This window comes from Lissotriton vulgaris, chromosome 10, assembly GCF_964263255.1.
Source record: "Lissotriton vulgaris chromosome 10, aLisVul1.2, whole genome shotgun sequence".
Taxonomy (NCBI): domain Eukaryota; kingdom Metazoa; phylum Chordata; class Amphibia; order Caudata; family Salamandridae; genus Lissotriton; species Lissotriton vulgaris.
Window position 1 is genome coordinate 283,029,759 of NC_141698.1, and position 20,592 is coordinate 283,050,350.

The following is a 20,592-nucleotide window of genomic DNA, read 5'->3' on the forward strand; positions in this document are numbered from 1 at the left end:
CAGTGGACGCCAGGCAAAACCTAAAAAAGTGCGGGTTAGCAAGAATGATCTATAGAGTATAACGCTTTTTCTGTAATAATTGTACTTCTTCTTACACTTTAAACTATAAATACACTTGTTTTCAATGTACCTGCTACAAGGTTGATTCATTAGTTTAATAAGTAATCGATGGCATGTAAACCCTGAATACTATTAAAGAAGTGGGGCCTTTTTCATCCCGCATGTTAAGTCGCGCAGGAGAGGTCCAAGCTCGGCACTGGCATCATGAAACCCATCCTACTGCAAGGCCATGAGAGGTGGATCACCCAGATCAAATACAACCGAGAAGGCGACCTCCTCTTCACTGTTGCAAAAGATCCGATAGCGAATGTATGGTATTCTGTGAATGGAGAGCGACTTGGCACCTACAATGGGCATACTGGAGCAGTCTGGTGTGTGAACTGTGACTGGGACACCAGGCATGTCCTTACTGGCTCCATTGATAACCCCTGCAGACTCTTCGACTGTGAAACAGGGAAGCAGCTGGCACTGGTAAATACCATTTCTGCAGTTCGAACCTGTGGGTTCGACTTTGAGGGAAACATCATAATGTTCTCCACAGATAGGCAGATGGGCTACCAGTGCTTTATCAACTTCTTTGACCTGCGGGATCCCAGTCAAATAGAGGCCAACGAGCCATACATGAAGATCCCCTGCAATGATTCCAAGATCACCAGCGTTGTGTGGGGCCCTCTTGGGGATGAGAATGGGGAACTGAACCAGTGCAGTGCTAAGTCTGGCGAGATTGTTGGCACCATTAAGGAGCATCACAAACAGATCAATGACATCCAGACTTCCCGCGACCAGACCATGTTTGTCACAGCCTCCAAGGACAACACAGCAAAGCTTTTTGATGCCACATCTTTAGAACACTTAAAGACCTTCCGCACAGAGCGTCCAGTCAACTCGGCTGCCCTGTCACTAATCTATGACCATGTGATTTTAGGGGGTGGTCAAGAAGCCATGGATGTAACCACAACTTCCACCAGGATTGGGAAGTTTGAGGCAAGATTTTTCCATTTGGTATTTGAAGAGGAGTTTGGTAGAGTCAAGGGACATTTCGGGCCAATTAACAGTGCTGAATTTCACCTGGATGGAAAGAGTTACAGCAGTGGCGGTGAAAACGGCTATGTTCGTATCCATAATTTTGACTCTCAGTAGGGAACTACGTCTTTCTCAAGAAATAAGCAAACCTTCAAACGTACAGATCCTATCAGTCCAGACTGCTCCGGGTATTCAACCATACCTAACATTCTATCTAAGTACTTATGAAAAATACATATTGACTAGGTTTCGATTCAATTCTTTCTTTCGCCTAGTTTCATTTCCAAAAAAGCAGGACTGGTCACCTAATCCAACGAAGTGCCCTTGTGATGGCATATCGCCCCAGTCTACGATGCATGTAATACTGTTTTGTAGATACTATGAGCTCTCTCGCAAGCGCTGGATTATTCCCCTACTGCGAAAAAATGGGCCTGAGATCTTGTCGGCCCGCTTATCTGGCTCTGCAGTTTTTGGACTCTCAATACACTGCAAAGTCTGCAGCTTGTTTTCTAAAATCATGTTTAAAAATTCGCTGTAATTCTTAAGTGATCCAGTTTTTTTTCTGTTCAGTCTGCCAATGAATTATTGTTAGTAATGGACTTAAGTGACAATTGTTTTTAAATGTACTTCGACACTGATTTTTATATGCACTGTAGTGTTTTATTTTTGTACTTTTTATGGTTTCGCAAAGATGTAACCGAATAAAAGATTTATGATGATGACGATGACTCAGCATGATGGCTCGATTTATGCATTTCTTTTTTTTATTTTTTTTATTTTTGAAAACCTTTATTGTGCATAAAGAAGAATAACAAATACGGGCCTACAACCATCCGGCCGGCCACGAACGATCAGTTAGCACAACAGCTTGCATTATGACGACACAGTGCCGTAGCAGAACCTCAAACATTTAAAGGAAGAAAGACTGAAGGATATCGCAGCACCGTGTCACAGGATGAATGTAGGTTTAATTTTAAAGTTTTTTGTTATGCAACTATTGAAGTCAGGCCGTAGTGTTCCGTACCGATAAAATAAGTGAAGAGCAAGGTCCATGCAGGTGGGACATGACGTTAGCAACTGTATCAAGCAAGTCGTAGATCGATAATCAAGTCCCCGCCAGGGAGGATGGTTACACAATAGCAATGCTACAGAGTAGCACCTATGACCCGGTCACATTACCACTGCCACCCTGCACCCAGCACTCCCAAACATGGGCAAGAAAGTTGAAATCATAAAGGAGAACAAAACAGGTCCCATAGAAACTAATAAAAATGAAATATAACCCCCCACCCTACACACATGCAGAGGCTATGGCCTACCCCCCCCCCCCTAGCAGCGTGCCTGTCGCCCTATAAACCCGAAATTTAGGAAGAAGAAAAGTCGGAAGAAAGGAGAAGGAACAGCAAGAAAGTGCAGAAAGAAGGAAAAAAGGGAAGAAAAGAAGAAAAAGAAAAAATGTCACTCTTGAATATAGGGAGGGAGAAAAGAACAAGCTAGTCTACCACCCCCAAAAAGAAAAAGTGGGGGGGGGGGAGCCCACCTAGCATCCGAACTCCCGGAACCCCAGCCATCCACTGCGTCCCACACTGAAAACCTCCTACTCCAAATGCGACAGCGCTGTATTAAAGAGCAACAATAGGAGAGATGGAGAAATCATTTCACGATGCGTGCGCCCAACATTTACAAAAGTAGTCCCAGTGTTCGTGCAGCCCACCCGAGAAGCCATAGTGTCATTAATCACCCCAAACACGACATGATAGCGGGCACATGACAAATCCAGTCACTAATAATAAAGCATTCTCATTTAGAACCACCGGACCCCTACAGAACCGCCCTCCCACCATCAAGGAACACAACAGTACAGGATAGTCACGAGCTCAAATGGGCAAGGGGCTGCAATGGCAAAACAGTCAGCAGAGCAAAACGATGAAAAGTCCGGGTCTCCGCCAGCCGATCAAACCAGCTGAGGTGAGGAGCCCCTTCAACCCTGGCCCGATCGACGAAACATCTCCAGGCAGGACCATCGCAACGGATACATGTCCGGCGGAACAAAGGAGCAAAATGGCCGCTCTCGACATGAAGGGAGCAGCAGAGAGGAAGATGAGCGTCCACGATCTCCAACCAACGCAACGGCCAGGATGACAAGTCCCCCCTGCCATGCAAGATGTCGCTCACTCCGGCAATGTTGAAAGAGGGCTCCGGGGGCTACACCCTCAAAGGGGGCAAACAGCTGGGAGAGCGATAAGCAAAGCCCTGAGTGCAGTTGTTCAGGCAGAGTCAAAGTTCCCGGAGTGAGGGGAAACTTCGTATCAGTAGCAGCATCGGCAGGGAGGCACGCAACACTGTAGCTAGGAACATTTCGATCTTCCGCTCGCACTTGTGGTAACACTGTATCCATTTGAAAGGCACACGCAGGCAGTAAAGAAACAGGCAGCCTCGGCCGCTTGAAGGAGAACACAGCTTCATCGATCTTATCTCCCAGTTCTTGAGCAATGTGCCGCCATGTTGCTCGTAGGTCTATGAGGGCATCAAGAATATCGCCACAGGTCAGGTCACTCCGTAATACCAGCCGATCCTCATTGCACAGCGTCGCATCTGGATCTTCGCCCGGGTCAAGTGCGGGCAGGTCCGCACAAGCTGGGGACAAGGGAACAGCCCACTAGTCTTGCTGGAGGACAAGCGCCATTGCCGTCTCTCCCACGGATCCACACTGGAGGGAGGGGGGGTGACTCCGTTATGGAAAGGCAATCGTCGCACCACGGAGGGGCATGCAGCTACCAGTGCGGAGGGCTCTGCACAATGAGATCCCCCTCGGCTCCCGGGGGTACTAATAATGCGCGACCAGAAGGACGCTGCAAGATGGAGTCCGCCCAGGACAAAGGCAGCGTAGGAGTGGAGAGCGAGGAACAAAGGGATCCCGTTTCCCAGGCACACACTCCACAGCAAACTGGAGTCGCGCCTCGCAGGACAGGATGAACACCTTCCGTCTCCCGCAATCAGATCAGTCCCAAACGACGGCACCTCCACTGCCCGTCCGCCCAATTGAGAGCACCAGTGACCTGCGGCGGCAATCGGCACCAGGATCGCGGGCAGCCCCGGTAATCGGTTATTTACCAAGTCCTCGTCCAAAACGGCCGGCGGAGGTCGCAAATGAAAGCGACTGTCATCAGCGCGTTCGTGTCATCGTCTCAGCGCGGTTTAAGCAAGGATTAATGCCAGGATTTCAAAGCAGAGCTGACGGCTTTGGGAGCCGGGCGCTCACACGTCCGTCCCGTCCGCCATCTTGGCTCCTCCTCGATTTATGCATTTCTTATTTCTCTTTTCCAAACCTGACTTCTCACTGTGATATTATTACCCGATTTACCCACCAAGGTGTGAAATGATAATTCTCTGTAATATACTTGGGAGCAGGCGACTGCCAGTGAAGCATGCAAAGAACTTTTATGAACCTAAAATGTAATGTTTTTTTCAGCTGCCTTAATTGTCTTGTGGGGCGTCAGGCAACGGTTTTATCCACTAAGCAAGGGAGGTAATGTGGAATTACCTAATCCAACTTAAATAAATAAAGTACGAATTGGTTATCTAACAGTGACCACATGTTGGTGTAAAGGAACACAGAGTTGTAATTCAGATATCTGCCAACAGGTTAATTGAATTGAAAGCTGATTGGATCATTCACAATTGATGTGTTTTTTGATTGTACTTTACTGTGCTCACTGACTGTAGCTGCCCCAAACTGACTATTGGTGTTGGCAAAGTCCACATTCTTCACCTTAAACACTGAGCCCTGGTCGGAGAGTGGAATTACATTTTAACATTGGATAAATGTGGCTAAAATGAAGACCAAGAATATTTGTAATTCATAAAGATCTAAAATATATATTTTTTTTAAATAAAAGTGGGCCATTTGTATGAGCATAGCATTGCAGCTACACTATTAAAGGTTTGGTGCCATGTTCCTCCTGAATAGCACCCCATTATACTGTATATGACCATAATTGACTAAAGTTGTACAGTAGCCTTGATTTATGGTCGTTTAAGATGAAGCACTAAAATAATTTTTCGATTAAAAAAGAAAAACATTATTTAACCAACACCACAGCTCTAGTAGAGATACTTTCTCTCACTGATTGGTGCTATATTCCGGACAACCTGGCAAGCGTTCTAATACTGGGCAGGAGAGGAATTCCTGAAGAACATAACTGCAGTAAAACCGCAGACAGTTTGGCATGAAGTGGGTCACCGTGCATGTCTGAACACAAAGCTAGAAACGTGTCCCAAAAGCAGGTGGATGTAGATTTCAAAGGACACCCGGGTGCTAGAACAACAACCACCACCACCTTGTGAGGAGGACCAAAAACACTCATCTGTCGCCACTCAATCACCAATCATGAAGATGGAGTGTGAGCTAGTTTGGGTGCAGTACCTAGTCCTGCTAATACAAAAAAGGAGATTCTCCCAAAGAGGCAGACGCACAACAGATTATCATGCACAAGAGTTTGGGATATCACAGTATCCGAATCCAGACCAGACCCACAAGGATGGCTTGGGTCCAGTCAGTCCTGTTCTTTCTAAGGACTCAAGGTAAGGGTGGGATCAGTGGAAAGGCATTAGGAATCTCAACATCCACTCAAGTGCGCTCAAGAGCAGACACTGCGTGTTCTTGGCAGTGATTAACAGATCGAGCAAAGATTCTCCCCATTTATGGAAGAGACCTTGCACTACCTCTGGCAGCAGATGCCATTCATAGTCTGCAAGGTGTAGATGGCTAAATTCATCTGCTCTTGTGTTTAGAGATCCTGCTAGGTGTGGTACGGCCAGGAAGATGTCCTGAAATCCCAGCCATGTCCAGTGGCACAGAGCCTCTAGGCACAGGGTCCAAGACCCCACCATGCCGTGATTTGTGCTTTACCACATGGCAGTAGTGTTGTACGTGAACACCTGCACCAGCCTCCATTTGATAAATGGTAGGTAGGTTTTCAATGCCAAACAGATGGCCACAACTTAAATAGGTTGATGTGGAGTCAGTTCTCGTCCGGAGGCCAGAGTCCTCTGATCTCCACCTCTCTCAGGTGGCTATCCCATCCAAGAAGTGATGCTACTGTCACTACTGTCAGCTCTGAGAAGGGAGGCGGTCTGTCACTGACCATATCACGATTCAATAACAAGTCTCCTCTGAAATCTGGATGCTATCAGAGATTCACATGATGATGCACCCACTGGGACTTCAGATAACATTTCAGAGTCCGCATGTACCATATGGCAATCTTCAGCTGCATGCAGGAGGTCAGCAGACCCACCAGCCTCAGTCAGTCTCACCAGATTACAGGACTGAGTCTGAAACAGCATGATCATGGCTTAAATGTCCTGGACTTTCTGCATAAGAGAATAGGCAAAACACATAACTGTGTCCAGAATGACCCAGATGAAAGGGAGCATTTGCGAAAGTCAGGTGTGACTTTGGCATGTTAATAGGGAATCCCAATGAACGAAGAAGGTACATGTAGTCTGAAGATAGGTGATGACTGCCAAGGAAGAGCCCATCTTTAACAGTCAGTCGAGGTAGGAAAAGACTTGGGCCCCCAAGCTCCTAAGAGGAGCAGAAACCACCACCATCACTTTTTTGAACACCAAAGGCACACTGGTGAGGCCAAAGGAGAGCACAGCAAACTGTAAATTCTCCAAGCTCACCATGACAGCAGATGTCTTTGAGCCTGTAAGACGAAGACCTGAAAATGAGCATCTTACAGTTCCAATGCTACTATCCAATCTTCAGGATCAAGGGCAGACAGGACCTGGGAAAGGATGAGCATTTTGAACCAGTCTTTTCTCAGGAAGGAGTTGAGAGGGCGAAGGTCTAGAACAGGGCAGGGACCTCCATCGTTTAGCACCAGAAAGTAGCAGAAGCAGACAACCATGACCCACTTGTGGTGTTGGAACCCTATTGATGGATCCTTTGGCTACAGGAGCCGTAACTGCTGGCATAACAAGCACAGGTGTACCTCAGACAGCCAAAGTATGACCACTGGCATGTGGGGGCAGAGTTTCAAGGAATCAAAGGCAAAAACTACACCAAACAATCTGCAACACACACACTTTTCTGAGGTGACAGTCGGCCACTCTGGTAAAAAGTATAGGCTTCTACCAGATGTTGATGGGCCGAGGAGGGTATACTAAAGCGGGTGGGTAGGGGTTACGGTAGGATGGGTGGACTTTTGGGCAGTCTGCCGTCCTTGGTGTCTGAGGTTGTGTGATTGATCGGCAGAACAGTTTTGAGTGAGGACGCACTCATTATCGGCTTATCAACATGATGCCGTTTAATCACCAGTAATAAGGGAATAATTACAAGAGGGTACCGCGTCAGCTGCACTGCTTATTTGGCAGGACAACCGTAAGTGAAGAGTCGCTTATGATCGAAAGCAGTTCCTAATTGAAGAATAGATCCAGCATCCACTCCACATGTGCAGATACAGACAAAATGAAATTGGATCTTTGGTAGCCACATTAGCAGTACATGTTTGCTGATATTAATCACACAACTGAGAAGACCATATTAAACCACCAAGCGACAATACAGATCACATAGTGGTAAAGAAGAGTCATTGATAATATGTTGAAAAGGTGCCTGTAGACCAACATTGGTCTAAGATTTTTCAAGGGGCAAATGAAAATTAAAAGAAAGCCACCATATTACTTTGTGAAAGTTACCATAGACCTTCATTGTCTGTGACAGCATATTCTACATGAGTAACCACTGTGACGGAGTCCTGAGGAAGGCCTAGCCAAAACGCTTCGTTTCTCAACAACCCACCAGTTTCTGTATATCATGTTATTGTGACAAATGGTTGCTAATATGATTTTTTTTTTGATTGTGTTTAAAATGAGATAGCCAATCATGCTCAACTGAAGTGAATACATCAAAATCATGTTCCTTATCATACAGAACATGGAATTCTTGCAATATATCAATCGTCACATTAAGAAAACAGATGTGGTTGATAAATGTACACTAATGTGGTAAATATACTCGTATATATACTTTTTGTTTACAAAATAATTAACTAAAAAAAATTAACAAAAAAAAAGAAGAAGAAGAATATCAATAAGGAAAAAAATAAACGTGTTAATCCATCTTTGGAACAATCAGTGTTCTTTTTTGATCTGGAGTTCTCAACTAGTAGTTAAATACACTGTGCCCGGTGTTTTGCTTTTTCAAGTAGTCTTTTTCCCTGCCAGGGTATTGTTATCCTTAATCCAGGGGCCCCATTCGCTTACCCCCCAAAAAAGTTGTGGGAACCACTGCCATGCCCACAAAAAGGACGGGAAGCCTTCTGGCCTTGCAGGTATGGCTGATATTGGAGGAGCTGAAGCGCCCTATCATAGCCAGGGGGGATGGAAGGATGAATTTAGTTGGCAAGGGCAGCAGACGATCTAAAGGAGCGAGCTGTGACACTGCTATCCTTAAAGAGCTCCAGCGCTGCATCCGCTTTGTCACCAAACAGGCAAGGTCCATTGAAGGACATAGCCATGAGGCTCACCTGGCTAGCCACAGTAGAGCCTAATGCTTTGCCAATTGAGTCAATAGTGCCCAAGCCGCACCTTGTGGTTAATTTCGCTGCATTCCAGCCATCAAGCATGGCTTGTGTGAGAATTACATGGGATACCTCTGGGACTATAGGTGACACCTCTGACTCCCTATACAGGGGTACAATGGGAAAAGCCCTGGGATGACCGACTGTCGAAGCCTGCCTCACCAAACTCTTGGGGGTCGGGTGTTGGATGAGGACTGTCTGGTCCCTGAGTGCCGGGCAATGACATCTGGAAACCTTGCAATTGACTGGGACGCATGATCAGGGTTTGGACCAGGCCCCCAGGAGGGTGTATGTGAGTGCTTCACTAAATGGAAGCAGGAGTCCTGCATTGGTATGCCCCAGATGTAGCTTCGCAGTTAAAACCTTACTTTTTACTTCCACTGATGGGAGCTGGAGATCAAAGGCATCAGTGGCCCTCTTTAGGACCATGGTGAATGACGCATTCTTCTCAATGGCCGCACCAGGTGAAATGACCCACCAGAGTCTGGAGAAGTGTCTAGGCGGCTCGTGTCACCCAACTCTTGTACCAGTTCTTCTCCAGGAAGAACTGAGCAATGTCACATCAATGGGGTCAAAGGCACTGTACTCTGCTTCATCCTCAAGCTCAGGCCCGCCAAAGGACAGGGGGAGAGTATTTGAGCCTGAAGGCTACCGTGGGCTGGGCGGTGCCAGTCTCAACTTCAGATGGGGTAGTTGTGGAGTGGAATTGGACAGAACAATAGGGTCACCCTTGTCATTCAGTGTTGGTGATCCGCAAATGGAGTCGAGGGACCGAACTCCGGCAAGGGTCCTGGACCCAGAATTGGGCTCAGGACGGGTGTTGGTCCAGATCCAGAAGGCCAACCTGCATCGAGGGAGCACTCACTGACAGTAATCTGTTAAAACATCGCTCATCTCCTTGGGGCCAGAAGACACACATGTGGGAGTTGGTTGCTCAAAGATGTGAGACAGCTCCTCATAAACCTCCTAAAGTTGGGAAGCAGTCGCTCCAGCATTAGGAAACTCGGGGAGGCGACTTGTAGAGGTTAGCTTTTGCTCTGTGGGTGACATGCGGGAGCGGGGTCTAGAGGCACAAGAATGCCCTGTGCTCCATTCAAGGACTTGGAAGGGTGCAGTGAAGTAGAGTGTAACTTTGACTTAACCACTTGGATGCTAGGCGTTTTCCCCCTCCTGTGCTGGAAAATGCCATTTTAGTGGCACCATGACGAGCTCAGCTCGTCATCAGCACATGACACCCGTGGGTGATGACGAGCTGAGCTCGTCATCAGCATCGAAGGGGTTAAGCAACAATGACTTTCACTTCATTGATCCCTACGTCATGGAAAGGGCTCAAAGAGTAGTCTCGAGATAGTTTGCAGGAACAAGAATGGATCCCAGGAGCAACACAGGGACCTTTGTTGCCACACCTCTCAGAGTTTCATCGTCCTCTCCCGAATCACCTTCGGGTGCATTGAGAGAGAGTTGTAGCAAGATGTGGTCGGACGCCTAGCATCACAGACCGGCCAAATGTGGTTCAGGCACAGGTATCTAGGTTTTAGAAGAGACATGTCCATAGCACACTGAAAATAATCAGGGAAAACTCTTGACAAAAGTTGAGAAAAGTTGAGCAAAAAGGGACCCATGTAGCTCTCCGGATCCACGACTCTGCCAAAAGAAAGGATGTCAGTGAGCTGGGGCAGGGCCTATGTATTGACACCACGCTTGCCACTTCCGGCACAGACAACGACGACATGGAGCTGTTGGTCAGGCAAGCAGATGTACTGCCTAATATTTTCTCGAACCAGCCTGAAACCTGTGGACTATTTTAATATGGAATCGACAGTTAGAAGTCTTTCCCAGAAAGCACGACTGGAATCAGCTATTAAATACCTTAAAAAATATATATTTATTCTCCTTAAAATATTTTTCTGCAAAGAAAATCATTACTTTCATGTATAATAGCAACACTCTGTACAGTGCATAGGTTTGATAACTAAGAGCAAGAGGTTGAATATGCACTTCAGAAGCAACTTGCTATTTTCTAAACCTTTGCTACCAAACATCTCCCTTAAATAGCAGTACTTCTAATTCAAAACTAGCTAAAATGATAATCAGCCTCTCCTAACAATAAGAACAATCATCACCCCTCAGTAATTGCGGGCTGTTGGTAATGCACTCCAACAAAGGATTCTTTTGCCCTACTAGCGTCAAGATACAAACATCTAAACATTAATACAAGTGTGTTTGAGCAACATATTCGGTGCACATTCATCAACCAGCCACAAGCGACAGTTTTGAGATCTGATAAAGTGTAACCTGAATGCAGGATTCATTATACGCCCCTTACAATCAAGATGATGACAATATATTTAGAAATACAAAATTGATCATGTGTTCAGTTCAGAATAAATTTAATGGCTATTCCCTTCTAAGAACAGCTCTGATACATAGAATGCCAAGTGATGATATAGTACATGAAGAAGAGAAGACCTTTAGTGGGCACCAAATGAATAGTTCAATAGCAGGTGCTGCAGCTTTTGGACAAGGCTTTGCTACATCAAGACTGTTTCCCAGCAGACCTTTGTCTTACCTCTTGTTTCGGTGTGCTGCCAGCCACTGAATTCAACCTCCTTGGCCAACGCTGCTAATGTATCAGCGGAATCTTCCTTTAAGGCAAATTCTGCAGTATGACTGGGCTCTGAAAACAGGGAAAATATGGGGTTCATGAGGTGAATAACGCCTGGACGAACAGCTGCATAAGATGAGGTATAAAGGCTCAAATGGGAGGCACATGCCATTCTTAAATGCCTGTCATACAATACAGTCTTGCCTTGACCAAAATTGCTAACTCCTCACACTAGACACAGTTCTTTACTTTCCTGAATGCCCAGCCAAACGTGGCTCACGTTATCTGCACATATCATGCTTGATGCCAGCCATAAGATATAACTGACTTGTTTGACCAATCTTATTAGCTCACAAGAGAAATACAAAAAACTAGAAATAGAAAAACAAATGAGTACACAAGAAAAAAAGTAAGCATGTAATGCTATTGAGGCTTTGAATTCTTTTTCCTGTTTTAATATTTCTGCACTTCTGGAATCTGCAAGTTTGCCACCTTGGGGAATTTTGTCTAGGTCAAAAATGTAGAACAAAAGATCTTTTGATGTTTTCGTTTCATTAGTTTGAGTTTCCAGCCTTTTCTGGAAAACTACATTGCACTACACAATGTGTAGGGGAGATAGAGGCTTTTAAAAGGCACTCAGGAGCTCATGGGTAGCTAGCGACAGGTCCAAAAGACAGGTCACACAGAGCAGAGGTGTTTCCAGACACTAGTCTGGCTGTGATAATCTAGATCATTTGGAGAGAGTAGATCTGGAATTTGTAGTTAAGACTTTGATTTGGAATAAGGGATTCCCAAAAATAAACTAACACTTTAAGAATATTGGCACAGAGGGGAGAGGGTTAATGCTTAACATTTCATACAATTCACAAACATTTTTATAAATAAGTAGCATTTCCTTCTTTGTGAGATATTCAACATAGTCAAGAGAATGAAAAGCCCATCCCCTAAAGTACTTTATATCCATAAATTGTTTACAAAAAGAAAAAAGTACAATAATCAGTACCAATCGTCTAACCAGGTTTCTCAAAGCAGTCTGACCAACATGGAATTTGGCTCTGAAGACTGAATCTAAGACATAGTGCTTATATCCCAAAATATTACTGTGGCTGTTTTGTATCTTCTGGAATGAGCGCTCATCTTCCCTGAAAAAGACTTGTTTGTCAACTGAACTGACAGCACAGCAACAAACATGGAAATAACCACCTGGAGACGAATCGTTTTTAATTAGGTATCCTAGTTCAAATAGGAGCATAATTAACAAAAAGTTGTCGTACCTTTTTTTCATATATATATATATATATATATATATATATATATATATATATATATACTTGGTTCTGTTTATATAGAATGAGGACTTTACTTACTTGTATAGTATATGTATAGATATTTCTAGTGTGAAATATATGATCTATAAAAACGTTTAGAAGGAATAACCTTGGGAAATGTATATAGTTCTTTGGAACTTAGAGCTTGAACTTAACTGACTACAGGAAGAATCGGTAGGTACTAAATAGGTTTTCTTTCATAAATGATGCTTCAATGTGGCCTTGTTCACGGGCTCAATGAAGGTGATGTTGATTTTGCTAAAACCAGTCTTCAAGGAAATGGGGAGGTGGAGGCTGCAATGGGAGAGTTTTCAACAGATGCAATATTTTGAGCAGGAGAGCCATTTAAATAGCTGCTCAACGAGCCATGATCAGTAGATTTGGATAGTTGAGGGCTGCCATTTTTATTTTTTTTAAATCTTTATTGAAAAAGTAGCACAACATGTTAGAATATATGCAGGCGGAAGGTCTGCAATCAATATAGAAGGATGCATCGGTTACATACATTGTGGGGACAACCATGCATAAGCAGCCCGGTATATTACGTGGAGAAAAGTTGTGTGGAACGAAGCAGGAAGGACAGGGGAACGCCTGGGTGAGACCAAGTGCTGATGAAAATGATAGCAAGGAATTGGTAGGGCGTGTGTATGGAGGGTCCTCACATAATAGGCCAACCCCAGCGGCCGCCACCAGCGTAGTGCGCAGGAGAGGCGCAGAGGGAAAGGCACTCTGGCGTTGGAGATGAGAAACAAGGGGACCCCAAATGTCAATCGGACGCCTAGTTGTCGGCACCAGCTCCTAGAATTTGGACAAAAGTGTCTGATAACGCGCAGCGTTTTAAGCCAAGTGCTGACTTTTGGGCGCATACCTTCGTCCCCAGTGCATTGAGACCCTACGCCGTGCAATAACAAGCAACATGGCGGTCTGCTTGCGGAAGGCATTTGGGCAATATTTCACAAAGCCTAAGGCAGATCAGTGGGTCTGGCGTGACAGGCGTGGAGGTACTCTCAGGGATAGCCACGCACACATCGCACCACTTGGCAGTGACCGTTGGCCAGAGCCAGGCTAGGTGGGAAAAGTCGGAGGTCTGCCATTTTGTTGGGGTAGAGATCTTGATACCCGATAATTTTATAAGATTTTTCACCCAAAAGTCTTAATACCATATCCTGTGTATTTCGGAGGTAGATATGTTTAGTATCAGATTTCTGGGGGTTTGTTTTGAAAAGTGCTCATTGCCTTTAAAGGTCAATCTCTGTCAGCGAGGCCTAGATTAAAAGCAGCAGGTCTGATAATGTAATTAAGATATTACTGGCTAATGGGAGTAGTTTATGTTCACGCCTCCCTATTGTTCTCCCCGATATGTCCGGGTTAGCCCTGATTTTTCAACCAAGGGCTCCATGAAAAGCTCAAACAAATGGGAGACAGGGGAGACCTGCCTTGTGCCCCTGCGTACATCAAGTGGATCAGAGATTACACATTGGACCCAAGTTTTAAACTTGGGGTTTAGTCCTAATTTACGATATTTTGCCGAAAGGGCTAAGAATACTTTTTCAGCGTGTAGTCATAACAGAACAGCTGTTTTGTTGGTGCAAGTGATGTTATCCAAGATGTGGAGAATTTGGTTTGGGTTGTTGCTGCACTCTTTCTCCTGTGGAAATCCAGCTTGATCAGTCTCATGGATCCCTATAAATATCTGGGCTAAAGCATCTTACCAGAAGGTCTGTAAATATTTTGGTGTTGAAATCCAGCCTGATCAGGGTCAAGGAGTCCCTATATATATCTGGGCTACAGCATCTTACAAGAATGTCCGTAAATATTTTGGTGTTGAGGAGAGAAATCGGTCAGTAGGAGGCACAGGAGGCTATTTACTAGCCTTCGAGGCCACCATTATAACAGCCTTCATCTTGGAAATAGGAAAAGTGTCTGATGTTGAGAAATGAGCTGTAGAGGCGCATTGGACTTGGGACTAGTAAAGAGCAAAATGTTTAAATACAGGTGAGTAGCCGTCCGGCCTTGGGCATTAGAAGGCTGGAGCCTAGTGATCCCAGAGAGCACTTCAAGGTAAATACCTTTTTTGAGAAACTATGCTGGATTCTTGGTCAGTGATGGTGTTAAAGAGGCAACTAACCAGGGCTCTATGGCTGACCTGGCAAGGTCTTCAGCTTTGTAAACATTTATAAATGACTGGGAAAGCTTGGGCAATCTCGCAGTCAGAACTAACAGTCTTGTCCTGAGGGATGGCGATTTCAAAGACTACAGCGCTGTGTATTTTGGTGATTATTTTGCATGACAGCAGCTTATCCGCCTGGTAGCAAGGATGGCAAGTGTGGAGCTTGGCATATTCTACTTTATCCATAGCTTAAGTTTTAAGCTGTTTGAGTAGGAACAGATATTGCCAGGTCTTGTGGGTACTTGTGCATTCAGGGCCTTCTTCAAGGGTTCTGACTTTCTCCTCCAACTCTACCCTTTTGTCTTCCCGATCTTTAATGAGTTTTGCAGATGTGGTGATATATGATGCCCCTTGCAACAGCCTTGAGCGTGTCTCAATGTGGTAATGTGGGTTTCAGGTGTATGTTTATGTTTATGGCATTTTTAGAGCGCGCAAATACCCGGGGGTGTCTCGGTGCTAGTGCAGAACTGTCACTGAGGAGGTGGAATTATACTGGGAAGAGCCATGTTTTTAATTTTTTCCTGAAACTGAGGAGAGTCGGAGCGGTTTTGATGTGGAGGGGCAGTGTGTTCCAAAGTTTAGAAGATGAAATGGTGAAACATCTGTCATCCCAGTTGACCTTTTTTGTTCGAGGGACTTTCAGCAAATGAGCAGAAGAAGAGCGGAGTGTTCTTGGGTGCTCAAGCGGGCGGAAAGCTGTTCTGAGGAACTGAGGACCCACATTGTTGACAGCCTTGTAGGTGATACACAGGGCCTTAAATATTGTCCGGCTCCAGACAGGGAGCCAATGTAGTTGGCGGATGTAGGAGGAAATGGAAGTGAATTTGGGGATGTTTAAGAGTACTCTAGCCGAGGCGTTCTGGACTAGTTGAAGTTTGTTAAGGACTTTTTTCTGGGCGTTGAGGAAAAGGGCATTACAGTAATCAGTTTTTGAAAAAACCAATGTACTAATCAAAGTTCTACCGGCTGAAGCTGGAAGGTAAGGGAGTAGTTTTTTAATTCTTTTTAGCATATAAAAAGATGAAGAAACCACTGAATTGACATGATGCTGAAATGTCAATTTGTCATCAAAGATGACTCCAAGGTTGCGGAACTTGGTGACAGGTTGGGGGGGTTCTCCCAACTCCGCTGGCCACCAGCAAGGGGACCAGATGGGGTCCAGCCTCCCGAATGTCATCACCTCTGTTTTGTCAGAGTTAAGTTTAAGACAATTAGATGACATCCAGGAGCTGATAGCCCTCATTCCCATTTGGAAGTTTGCTGCCACTGATGTACCGTTATTATGTACAGAGAGCACAAGTTGGGTATCATCAGCGTAAGTAGTAAGGGCGATTCCGTAAGATTTTATTACTCTCGCTAAGTCCGAAACATAAATGTTGAATAGTGCCGGACTTAGCGAGGAGCCCTGAGGGACGCCAAAAGGGAGGGTGAAAGTCTGGGAAGTGAAGTGGGCCATTTTGACTGTTTGGGGACGATCAGCCAGGAAGGATGCAAGGAGGTCTTTCGCTTTGTTTTTAACTCCTATAGCTGAAACACGGTCGATCAGGGTAGCATGATCGACCGTGTCGAAAGCCGCAGAAAGATCCAAAAGTATCAATACCGCAGTTCCCCCATTGTCGAGGATCATTCTGATTTCGTCTGCTGCTTTTAGTAACGCGGTCTCAGTTCCGTGACCCCGTCTGAAGCCAAATTGGGTCTCGTCTAGTATGTTGTTCTTGTCTATAAAGTTGAATAGTTGCAAGTTCATCGCTTTTTCGAAAATCTTAGCAGGAAAGGGGAGACAGGCGATGGGTCGGTAACTGGCAGGAAGGAGGGGATCGGGAGTGTTTTTTTTTAAGGAGTGGCCTAATAATGGCCTCCTTCCAAACTGAGGGGTAAATGCCCGTGTCAAACATGGCATTGCAGATGGACATCAAGGCAGGGGAAATGGCTTCCGGGATTCTGTTCAGAATAGAAGGAGGACAAGGATCAAGAGGTGATCCTGATTTGGTACCCAGGATGAGTCGATAGATTTGTTCTTTCGTAACAGCTTCGAATGATGAAAAACAGGGTGTGTCGTTGTTGAAAGGAGGATTGGAAGAAGTGGCTGAGGGGACCAGAGTGAAGGCTGAGAAAATATCAGTGACTTTCTCTTTAAAGAAGTTTGCGAGGGAGTCGCAGAGGAATTGGGAGCCACTGTGGCAGGGGGGGGGGGGGTGGAATGGAGAGGTGAGTAACCACCTGAAACAGTTCTTTTGCTGAGTTTTTTGCCTGGGTGATTTGAGAGGTGTAGTAGGCTGATTTTTCTGTGATAATAAGGTCTTTGTATATCGAGAGGGCACTTTTGTAGATAGTTTTATCAGATTCGTTGTAGTGGCGGCGCCAACGTCTTTCAAGATTTCTACACTGTTGACGCTGCAGTCGAAGGGATTCTGTAAACCAAGGAGCTGACGGGGAAAGTCTGGTGCGAAAACAGGTTTTAGAAGGAGCTAGTGTGTGACAGGCCTTATTTAGGCTATGAAGGTAATTAGCAGAAGCTAGAGAAGGATCATGTTCGGTGGTAATAATACTCTCAGACAGCAGGGCAGAAAGATGCTGAAGGTCAATATTTTTCCAGTTTCTGATGGTGATGGGGGAGTGGGATGGTGGGTGGGAAGGCAAGGTTGACAGTTTTAGGGCAAAACAGACTGCCGAATGGTCCGTCCAGATGAGGGAGGTTACATTTGACACCATGATGTTTGGGTTGCTGGTAAAAAGTCAGTCAAGAGTGTGACCTGCTTTGTGGGTGGGCTGAGTGACAATGTGCTGCAAGCCAGCAGCTGCTAAATCATTAGTTAGCGCCATGGTGTCAGGGTCAGATAAGGCCTCGAGATGAAAGTTAAAATCGCCCAGTATGGTGAAATGAGGTGACCCTGCGGAGAGCTCAATTATATTATTGAGATTATTGAGAAAGTTCGATCTGGTCCCTGGAGGGCGGTAGAGTAGAATACCTGTGAATGTTTGGGAATCGGAGATGCTGATTGAAAAAGAAGAAGCCTCGCACTCGCTGTGGGTAAAGTCAGTAAACTTGACTTTGAAGCGGTTTTTGTGTATAATGGCTATTCCTCCCCCCTTACGTTTTTTTCTATCAAGTCTACAGACACTGTAGTTCTCGGGAGTGGCTGCTCTAAAATCTGGCCCTGAAGAGTCGTCGCCCCATGTTTCGGTGGTGAATAAGAGGTCTATATTATAGGACTCGATGAATTTAAAGATTTCAGCTTTATGTTTGGGACTGAATGAACATTGAGGAGTGCTGCTACGACCTTAGGGGGTGAGGTGGGGGATTGAGTGGGGGAAGTGCATAACGGACATTTATATGGACCGATATTGAGATCGGTGTACCGTAGGTGTGATAAGGGGTGCATCACATCTGTTAAGAGGTTCAAATTACGAAGTTGTTCGGACGTATAAGTAAGGATAGAAGATATGGGAAGCGAGTGCAGCTCACCAGAGTCTGGGGGGCTGGCCTCTGGCACTGTCTCGGCGCGGACGAGCGCAGACGAGCTTGCCTTAAGCGTGCCTTCGGCGCGCAATCGTCGCGCCCGCTGCGCTCGTCCGCTGCGCTTCCTCCACAAGCACATGTTTTATTAAAGGGAGTGGAGTAAGGGGGGAGTGGCCTCGATGGGGGCGTGGCCTGTGTGCACGCCTGAGATGGCGTCAGCTAAGAGATTTGCCGGGGGGCCGCCTCTGTGATAGGTTCCACAGCGCGGCGTGACCAGCGATCAGTAGATGCTAGGTGAGTGCTATTAATCAACAACACACAGCAATAGTGACTTTAAAATGCAACGATTTTAAAATAAAGTACAACTTTAGCAAGGCTCCCGGCTTTCCGCCTCAGGAGTGAAGGATCAACTGGCTGTATCTAATTAACACGAAGCTCTGGTTCGTACACTAAACTTCTGATTGGACCTTTTTCCTCTCAAGGAGATCGTCATTCAGTGTACAGCAACAAGTGTGGTCGTTTGGTGGTCCCTTACAGTTATAGATATTTAGCAATAGTGTGAGGGTGGAGAACCAATTTCAACTTGTTCAGCCATGGGCAGGATGTGAGATGTGCCTAGGAAATAATTTTGCCTGGTTTAGGTCAAACTAAATGCCAAACGGAAAGTGTAATCTTTAAAGGTGGAGTTTTGGATGCACCATTGTAGTGTAGTTCCTATATCCCTTATAGGCTCTGCACATTGGAATAATATACACTTTAGTTTTGACATAGGACTCAGGTCAGTATGCCTTATGCCTCTATCGAGTACATTAAACTTAATTACTTGTGTGTGGCAGCTAACTCAGAGGTCACTAGAAACTTCTTGAATAAACAAGAAGGGATTAATTTCTGACAACCGCATAAACATGACAACTTTGTTTCCCTTAGAGTCAGTCAAACACTCACTAGGAGCTAAGAGGGAATAAGGAAAGGGTCGCCCTTCACTCAAAACTTGTAATACAACAATAGACCCAATCCCAAGGCGTCAAGGCATATCAGTGACTCTAACCATGGGGCAGTCAAAATATCCAGCTCCCAATCCCTCTCTTATACAATTTATAAGGAGATGATGCACTTTACTCCGCCTACGTTAAAAGACAAACCTGTTCTCCCAGACAGTACCACAGAACAACAAATACTGTGACCCAAAAGAGTAGGTCGCAAACATCCACACACTCGTGTTGGACAGAATTCTTACTAGAAAAAATGTGCGAGAAACAAGTGACTCCTCACGGAAACACCACCAACGGGGTAACTGGTATGTCATTTCCAGACAAGCCCCTGTCTCATCATCGGTAGTCACTTGCTTCTCAAAGGAAATAAGAAGAAAGGAAAGGTGTGTCCAAAACAAACAACAAAAATTGTGACAAACAGTGGAAAGCAGAAATCTCTGCTAGTGACAAACACAAACATAAATAAGTGCCTAAAAACACAGCACACAGTTCCCTTAACCAACTTTATTCATAGGGAGGTGATTATATGCTGTTTGTATTAAAAAGGCTGGTAGCTAGTCATGCATACCATTACCTAATGCCAGTGCCGACATGTTTCACTGCTATACCAACTTAAGCAGTTTCATCAGGGCTGCACTCATATGCTGCCACTCCACTTTTGGACACTAGTTCTGTGGACACTGCCTAGGGAGAACAAGTAAACGAACATGGTTAAAAACATGTAAACCCATAGTTAGCAATTTATATGAACAGAGGGTGGTGTATAAGCAATATTACCCAGAGTCCACCAAGTTAGTCATACCAGCCGCTCCAGTATCAAAAGGGTACCAGGGTACTCAAATAGTGAGTTTTTCCCTTTCACTTAATCTCAAGTGTTCTGTTGGAAAAAGAGTACACAAAGCTGTAAAATACATCGTCATCAAAATTACCAAACCAGTATGTTACTGTATAACGCATGGCCCCTGATCGAATAGTGCCCTTCTGTAATACCATTTACAGCCCCCCTGCTTGTGTAGTGCTGAATATTCAACACACGGGGACTGTATATCCACCGTAAAAGCACTCGGCAGCTAAAACTCAATGACCACCACCAAAGTGATATGGGAAAGCCATCTGTAGTGCGAGTCCGGCTGCTTTTGTAGACAGAAAGGTCCCCGCTTGTTCGCTCAGCAGGGGAACGCTACAAGACCACTGTCAAGCTAGTTACAGGGAACCTCAAGCAGCACGAGCCAGGATACCTTCGTAAACATACGGAGCCCCGTATGCTGCTCTGCTCGCCTGGTCAAAAACCTGCTATTGCCCCGCTGTTAAAAGAGTTACAAACAGCCGGACCAGTAAAAGCCTAATGTTCAGTACCTGCCA

General features: G+C 45.3%; 1 protein-coding gene and 1 pseudogene across 29 annotated transcripts in view; one reads left to right on the plus strand and one right to left on the minus strand.

The window, feature by feature from the left end:
• MAP4 (microtubule associated protein 4) overlaps window positions 1–20,592 on the minus strand; it is a 1,807,860-nt gene that overhangs the window by 958,327 nt on the left and 828,941 nt on the right. For all 29 annotated transcript variants that reach the window (XM_086941043.1, XM_086941031.1, XM_086941029.1 and 26 more), the window contains one exon: window positions 11,245–11,352. In XM_086941043.1, the coding sequence (XP_086797169.1) occupies window positions 11,245–11,352 (108 nt within the window). The remainder of the gene's footprint in view (window positions 1–11,244; window positions 11,353–20,592) is intronic.
• On the plus strand, window positions 265–1,200 carry LOC147685136 (eukaryotic translation initiation factor 3 subunit I pseudogene; annotated as a pseudogene).